Source organism: Dioscorea cayenensis, chromosome 18 (assembly GCF_009730915.1).
Source record: "Dioscorea cayenensis subsp. rotundata cultivar TDr96_F1 chromosome 18, TDr96_F1_v2_PseudoChromosome.rev07_lg8_w22 25.fasta, whole genome shotgun sequence".
Lineage (NCBI taxonomy): Eukaryota > Viridiplantae > Streptophyta > Magnoliopsida > Dioscoreales > Dioscoreaceae > Dioscorea > Dioscorea cayenensis.
Window position 1 is genome coordinate 2,234,713 of NC_052488.1, and position 8,878 is coordinate 2,243,590.

An 8,878-nucleotide genomic window follows, 5' to 3' on the forward strand; every position below is an offset into this window, starting at 1 on the left:
TCAGTGTCCAACCAAACAACCTGAGATGATACTTCTATGTAGAAATTGGACTTTTGTTAGAGTGCCACTCCCCAGCTTCAGCATACTTCAGCAAGCCAAACACATCTATTATTGAAGGTAATGGAGAAGATGTTGAAACATGTCATAAAAGAAATAGAGCGGTTAAGTGTTGAGGGGGGGTGATTCCGGTGATGAAAGAAAGGAAGCCCAGGCTATATTAAAGAGCCCAACATAGACTTATTGGCGGCTTATATCGGAAATGAGATGAGCCACATGGGTTACCCATCCTCAACTAAAGTACATTTTAATATAATTAAATTGACAAAATTCAAAATTGAGAATATAATAACAAACTATATGGTTGCCAACGGCCTTTTGTCCTATTGGCACCGAGGTTTGGTGGTTTTCAAGGAGAACCCGAGATCAAACATCAAAAGTGAGGCCGTAGAAGCTTGTTAAGCTTGCGGTCATGCTCTAGACCTGTGCATATCCTTAACTTCCCTTAAAATGCGTGCTTGTCATTTATTTATAAAAAAAAATAAATTATAAAGTTCAAGAACCATTTTCTCTTAAATCTTACGCTCTGACCTTTGCAGGTATACCCGTTGGAGATTTTATTAAGAACATCATTAATTTAAATACTTTATTATATAATAACTAAAATGAATCATAACTAGAATAAATAAATTAATTAATTCAAATATTCAATTATGATAACAAAACTGAAATGAAACTATTACTCATAGTAGAGATTTAATTAAATAAATAAATAATTAATCATAATAATTAAAGTGATTTTAATAATTAACATGAATTATCTAATTTAAATATGTAATTATAATAATCAAAGTGAACAATATTAAATAAAATATTTAATAAATACATTTTCAAAAAAAAAATTATAAATGGAGTAATTTATTTATCATGAGTCCATATTTTCCCTGCCAATGTGTGAAGGTAATTTTACCTATTAATTATTTGCACTAATAAATCATAATTAAAAATTAAAATTTAGGGTCCATTAGGTAATTTAGCTGATATCTAAATTTTAAATTTTTGCCAATTTCATGGCCACACATCTTCCCAATCTTCCTCCTTCAGTGAGCTAATTGAACTTAGAATTTTTGGTTCATTTCTTGAAAGAGAAAGAGAGCTTGAACATGTTTCATTGTGGATTCACATGAAAGAAAAATTACAAGTATTGGAAAAGAAAAGATAGTGATGAGGAATTTTCTCCATTCAAGTTCAGCTTCCACTTCAGTTCTCTATCCATGGCTACATCCAGATTCCAAGCACCAGTCTGCAGCATCCTCTCTTGTTTTCTTCTCTCATCCCAATTTCCTTCTCACCATCCCCACCAATCTCAATCTCCAAAGAATTTCTAGAAGATATTGCCTCAATCCCCTTTCAATCAGTGATGGCAATGGAGGACTTGTTCTTGGATCTAATAATAAAGAAGAAAAAAAAGATGATGATGATGATGATGATGATGCTGAGCTTTGTCCTGTTGATTGTGTGAAAGAGTTCAAGACTGAGGAGGAATTTCTTAACATCCTGGAGAAGTCCAAGGAGACTGGGGCTCTTGTTGTGGTTGATTTCTTCAGGCCATCTTGTGGAAGTTGTAAGTATATAGAACAAGGGTTCATGAAACTTTGCAAGGGCTCTGGTGATCAGGACTCTGATGTTGTATTCTTGAAGCATAATGTGAGATTCCCTTCTCCTCTTCTTTGTTTATTTGGATTTTTATCTATGCCTTACCTGCTTTTTGTGTGCATATATTGAACTTATATTTTGTGTATGTAACATTGAATTTGAGATCTAACATTAGGCTTACAGGACCTTGGAAATGTAGATGTTTTTTTGTTCATTTTTTTTTATCAAAATTGATGAGGCCATGGTTTATTTTATTTTATTTTTTTTCTTTTAGTTATTTTGACAGAATGATTAGGAATATGCAATGGATGATAAAATAATAAATTTGAGGAGTTTTCACATGCATGAGACTAGTTTGGGAAATAACTTGCATTGTTTCTAAATACTATATATTCCTCTGAAGATATCATCTTGTAAATGAGCAGGTTAGGGAATATGAATGCAAGTCCTCTTAAGTTTGTTCTGTGTATTCCTGTGAGCATGTGTGAGTGCTGGTTATTTTGTATGACATATTGACATCAAAGGTTTGTATCTGTGTAAAAGTAAATAGTTTTTTTCGGGCTGTGAATTCCAACCACCTGTGCTTTTAGGGGTCTTATATTTAGTTATGCTGTGGTTACTTTAGTCGAGATGGAAGTATCACAAAATTTTATTGGCTGCTGGTTTTCATAAAGTTTTGCTGCAAGCATATGGAGTTCGATTGTTGTAAGGTGTTCGCCAACTATCAAAAATGCATAAATGTTGGAATTTCATGCCAGTAATCTTGCATTTGCACTGATTATTTTGTCAATGTTCCGTGCGTAAATGTCTTCAACTGAGTGAAATTTGTTGGGTTACTCTTGCACAGAGTTTTGCCAATAATTTATAAAATCATGAGGATGAATTACCACTGTTGTGTGAAGAATTTGTGTATGATTAGTGTCTGTTGGAATATAACATTATTCATAATCTAATTTCAAGTATAAATTCTCTTGTGCTATGTAATATTTAGCAATTACCAACAAAGAAGGAAACTGGTTTTGTAGAAATTTGACTTAAATGAAGATACTCTTGGTATCTTACTTTCACCTGCCTAAAATTCTTGCAGATGTCTTGCTGTTGTATAAACTTCTAGATAATCTATTATTGGCATTGTGACATGATTCTATGATGTTATGGTTTGAAATTATCATAAGGTAAAAGTATAATTTTAAATTCTCACAAGTTGGTCTTACCTGATCCTTGCTTAGTACCCTTTTTTTTCCCCCTAGAACACCCTTTTCTTTGCTTCATCTTGATAGCAAATCTTACTTTTCTGTAGAGGTTGTGAAATTGTTCTACCATCCAATTTGAATTATAATAATCAGACTAAAATGAGTGTCAATTTCACATTTAATCTCAATCCTTGTTTTAATGGAAGCTTATACCACACATCGCCATCCAATTAGAATAGATACAGTATTTTTAAAAGACTGAGTAACTCTTTACGTTGATCACCTTGGTAGTGGTTATTTCTGTAACATAGTAAACTCCTGTTTATTTTTTAATTGTCACTGTAACTGTATAATCCCTATCTAATGAAACGAATTCATTATAAAACTATTTTATTAAATCAATGATGTATCTGAAAATGTTCCAATAGAAAGTATGTAAGTTATGTAAGATGTTTGAATTTAAACTTCAAGTGATTAATTCAGTTAAACTTTAGAACATTATTTGTACGGAGATTACTTGAAATTAGGATTAGTTTTTTGGCCCCTTAATGTCTCTTGATATTGTTTATCATGTTTTACGTAAAATAATGCTTCATAATGTCATCTCTGTTTTATATTGCGGCCTTTATTACTTCCAATTGACAGGTTATCGATGAATATGATGAGCAGTCGGAAGTGGCTGATCGATTGCGTATCAAGGTAACTTCTTTTATTTGAACTTTTTCAGTTTTTCTTAACCAATAATTGACTAGACACAGAAGACCACACAAAAATATATAAAGAAAAACAAAACAAAATAACTATGTTTGGTGTTTTTATTTTTCCAAAAAACAGAAACTTGGCATTTCTCATAAAAGCACTAAAAGAAACACTTGGTAGAAACGCTTATGAAAGATGTTAGTTAAGCACTTATTTTTATAGGGGCATCCACACGAGGCTTTATCAATTGTCTAAACAATCTTCATGTCGGGTCGTTTTGCATGTAGGTCACTCTCAGAATTTTTTATTTTTTTTTCTAACGTTGATGTTTAATTTTTATAAATAGATAGTCAATACTTCGTTTTTTTCCCCAATCAATCATCAACTATGAAGCTAGTCTTTCTTGTTACTTGTTTTCAAGTGTTTTTACCGCTAGGAATAATATGTTGAATCAGACCATGGCATGTTAATTTTAATCTCTATTAATTGGTTAGTTTGGTCTTACATCTTCATTATTATATTTTTTATTTTTTGGACAAGCCACACAATTTACATTATTCACCGCGCTCATATGTGTGGGATTTGAACACCCGACCTTCCATGTCGGACTTCTGTGCCTTACTGTTGGGCTACACCAACGTTGCCCTTATCCCTTCATTGTTGAGATCCAGTGAATTTATCATCCTAATAATTAGGGAACATTTTAGTTATTGTGTTCAAAACTTTGCGGCAATATATCTGTGATGAGTGGATCAAATCACAAAGTTTCTACTAACAGATTTTTATGGTTGTCAGTTTCATGTCAACTATTTACACTGTACATATCTAGGGTTGCTTTAGTCAAGGATCTGTTTATCGCAAAAAGGGTAGGCTGATTATTGGTTAATTTGTAAAGGCATTCATACTTAATTATCAAGGAGTTCTTATCATTTTGCTAATTTTTTTTTTCTCATAGATTGAAAGTTAACTGATGCTATTAAAAAGAGCTTAAAAGCTAAGAAGGATATATTAATCCAGTGCATACATGTCGAATTTACAGTTAGTTGGATATCTAAAATTTTCTATTATGACAGGAAATAAAAAGGTCATTAAATATCTGCACTTGAGATTCCCTCTTATAGCACTCTTTAAAGGAAGAAAATTGTTATGCTAACCTTAATATTATTAAGATGGAATTTGAAATAATAGTGGGCTCACATTGTTTCTTTTGCATTATTATGGTTTTATAGGAAAGTTAATTGCCAATCTTAATATTATTAATGAATCAATGAATATGAATAAAAAATGAAAAGCCATCAAAGTTTGATTTGGTCTGGTACAGAAATCATAGGACGGAAGGTAAACAAATACTTGAACACAAAAGCAAGAAAAGGAAAAGGAAGTTGTTGGACTATGCAATCCAACTACTATAAGGAAACATTAACTTTGGCCCTAAACTTTATCCTTGTATTCCTAATCGGGTTGAATGATGTAATTCCTAGAAAAAATTGATGCGCTGCTTGACTATTTCTGGATTTATGCATTTTTTACTCCTAAATTTTACCTTAGGTATCTGCATGGAACCAATGAGGAACATGTGGTTAATAAATCATAATTTTAAAAGGGGTCGAAATTTGCATGAAACCTAGAAACAAACTCTCATAATAATTTATTGATTAAATATCTTTTGACATCGGTGACCTTATCCTAATTTCTCTAATATCTATCTTTTCCTATACCCTAGCACAAACTCTGAATCATCTTAAAAAAAAGCCAGTTACTAACACTTAATACATAGACAATAAGGATACAAAATGAAGGATTCTAACAAAGAGCACAAGGCCATAAAGTTTGTCTTCTTCTACCCATTTTCTTTTTTAAAAATAAGAATTGTTGCCATGACCACATTTGCCTGTAGCATTCTATAATACAAGTTGCGAAGTGCCCTGTAAAAGCAATTTCTCTGCTAACTAGAATCATTCAGCACTAGTTTCTACTAGCATTAACTATGATGCTACTTTGAAAAAAGTTGTAGATCCTTTCTTGACCTATCAAACAATTACCATTTTGGAACGAGATTAGAGCTTTTAAATCATTCACGAAACTGTTAAGACATTGGATGGCATAAGAAAGTAATCAGTGAATAAAAATCAAGAAGGAACAGTAGATGACTTTGATGAAATCACCCTTATTGCATTTAGTCTTTTTATTCTTGTGGTTTACCACATGAGAGTGAAATAACTATATATGACATGGGAAAATAACTAATTAATCAATAGGATACCTCAATAAAAAGTCGCATATAGGTTTACCACATTAAAAAGATCTAAATTCTCGAAAAATTAAATATTCAATCCATGAGGTACTTCAATAGGTATTGCATGAGTTAATTAGATATGCCACTTTATGCTAGTAATTAATGATCATTAGCATATTGGATCTATCAACATCAAGAGTACTAAGTGGACATAATCAAATTCTTCGAATGACTCTTTGATGGCCAAAATAATTCAGTGTAAATGTGAGACAAAGGTTACCCTACCAAAGGTTGTGCTAATAGTAGAATATGTTATAAATTTCTATTAGTGAGGAATTTGATTTTGAAGATGTCTTGGAATGATCATGGTTTAAGAAATCTTTTAAACATCAAAGCCCTTTAGAAGAAGAATATACTTAAAAACACTTTGATAATTATTCCAAAAACATTTATGAAGTTAACTTTGATTGAGATGCCATTGTTCCCATGCTTTGAGGGAAAGAACTCTTATTTCTTTGAAAGCAATTTGAGCTTTGTCTGCGAATATCTCTCTCTCTCTCTCTCTCTCTATATATATATATATATATATGTATATATATAGAAAATGTGTGCCTAGTTGATAAAAGGCAACCTAAGAATGGGGAAATCACTGAGCAGTATTCACCTTGTGATAAAATCCTAATATATTTAGTAGTCTTTAGGAAGTCATTTGGTGATTGGAACTTTATCAACTCCATGGTTGAAGACATATCTCATCACCAAGGAAGGGAAATCCAAGAAATGAAAGCACCTCTTACGGAAATTCTATTGCAATCAATACAAAGCCTGTAAACTTGTATGTCTTGAATAAATTTTCGAAATGCTTGTTGATAAACTTGTTGATGTCAAATTGCTTAACCCATAATAAGTTGCACTTTGGTTTTTGAGATTAAATTAATGTTGTTGACTCTTGACAACCAAGTGGAATGTTTTGGTATTCAACTTTCTTTCTTTTATCTAGTTAATTTTTTTAGATCATTGTCAGCAATATATTTTTTACCAAGTTGGTGTACACTTTGTTAATTTAGGATTCATGGTTGACCAATTAAAAGTAGCATGTGTTCCTTGAGTGGTGTGGTTTCTTGGTATATTTGGTTATTTTTCCTGCTAGAGTCTGAGTATCTTAGAATTTCAAGAAAAGTAAGTAAACATATAAGAAGAAAAAAAAAAATTAACGCATTTACCCAGCTTAAGGAAAAATCTGGAGTTTTGTTATAATTGATTCATCAAATTGATTTAGTATGAAAAGTTATTTCAATGTCAACGATAACCATGTTTTTCCAACTAATTTACACTAAGCCGTAAGGATTGACATACCGCATATTTTTGCTAATTAATTGCGGATATTTGTTGGAACTGTGATATTTATTGGAGAAAATTCCTTGATCAAAGTTGTAAATTTACATAACACCTTCTTGCTTTTAACTCTGCTTGTTATTGAAAGAAGACATTGATCTAATACTTACTTTTGTTCTTGCAATCCTCTTAAAAGGAACAGGGCTATTCTCCACAAGGTATTGTTTTCCCAAAAATAAAGTAAATATGTACCACCAAAATAATTATGAAAGGAAACAAGGACACAAGAATTTACATGAAAAAACTTAAGTATAGAAGAAAAAACCATGGCCAATTCAAACCCTTTAAAATCAATTTTGGTGCCTCAAGAGTTTATATAACTAGAGGTCTATATTAATTTGGAAAAAACAAGAAACATATCTCTTGCTTTGGTATTGCCTTTCATGTTAGTTCAGTGCAAATCCCATTCACCTTTACTTTTATCCATTAGGCCTCTAAACTTCTATCTATTCACACAGTTTTGAAGATCAAAACCACTGCTATTTCATACTTGTTTAACATTCTTATTGATTGACTTGTGTTTTATAATTTACTTAGTTATCAATTTTTTCATTGACGGCATCCTAAATTTTTTGCATTCATTCAAAAGATTGTTTCAAACCTCTGCAGATTGTGCCACTATTTCACTTCTATAAAAATGGAGTCCTATTGGAAGCATTTCCGACCAGGGATAAGGAGAAGATCATGGAAGCCATTCAAAAATATACTTCGTCTTCTTAAATACTTATCATAGTTCTTCTTATTGTAAATACATTGTTGTGCAGAATATTTCATGTTAATTTATACTGTAACTTCCAATTGAATGATGGATCACATATCTAAATTGATTGTTTCAGAGATATATACATATATACAGGGTTGTGTTTTTTACTCGGCTCAATACTCATGTATTGATTCTTTGATATTTCAACATTTTTATTTTTATGGAATATGGACAAATCACGTATTAAGGACGTGCATAAATATGGTGTTACTATTTTAACACATTTGTGCTTTCATTCCATATGAAACAATGTTTGTTATCGAAGGACACGAGCACCTTATGTAGAGGATTTACTGCCATCAAGATATTTCAACAACATCAAACTTAATTATGTTTTTTTGACAATTTTGATCTTAAATTGGATGCATTTTAGTTGTTATATGCTATGACGGACTAGTGTACATGTTAACTGAGCAGTTGCTCTTAATACTCAAATAATTAGATATTCAAGTTTACTGTTGTATTTGTTCTCCGATTATTTAATCTACAAGGATGGTTTAATTTTACTATGTAAGCTATATAATTGTATAGATATTTACTCTTAATATTTGAATAATTAAATATTCAACTTAAATAGTTATATGCATTACATAAACAGTAACGTACAATGCTTGGGCTAGAGCATTTAACTCGAATGTAGTTTGAGAATTGCAAAAATAAAAATAATAAAATGATAGGAAAGCAATTAAACCTTAGTTTTTGGGAAATTTATGAATGCCATGGAGTGATTTATTATTATTATTATTATTATTATTATTAATAAAATTATAGATGTTTATGTATTACTCAACCTAAAAGAAAAAAATAAAATGGAAACTGTCCTTGTAACCAATCCATTAACTTTGTGCATCGGCCCATTTAAAAATAAGCCATTTCATTTCTAGTTATTGCTATCACATTATTCACAATATTGATGTTTAATGGTTTTAGTCCATTTTT

General features: G+C 31.1%; 1 protein-coding gene across 1 annotated transcript; it reads left to right on the forward strand.

Moving 5' to 3' along the window:
- Nucleotides 1-1,127: 1,127 nt before the first annotated feature.
- Nucleotides 1,128-8,046, forward strand: LOC120282464 (thioredoxin-like 4, chloroplastic). The gene is made up of 3 exons (XM_039289285.1): nucleotides 1,128-1,704; nucleotides 3,492-3,545; nucleotides 7,786-8,046. The coding sequence occupies exons 1-3, from the start codon at nucleotides 1,222-1,224 to the stop codon at nucleotides 7,894-7,896; spliced, it is 648 nt and encodes a 215-aa protein (XP_039145219.1). The 5' UTR covers nucleotides 1,128-1,221; the 3' UTR covers nucleotides 7,897-8,046.
- The last annotated feature ends 832 nt before the right edge of the window (nucleotides 8,047-8,878 follow it).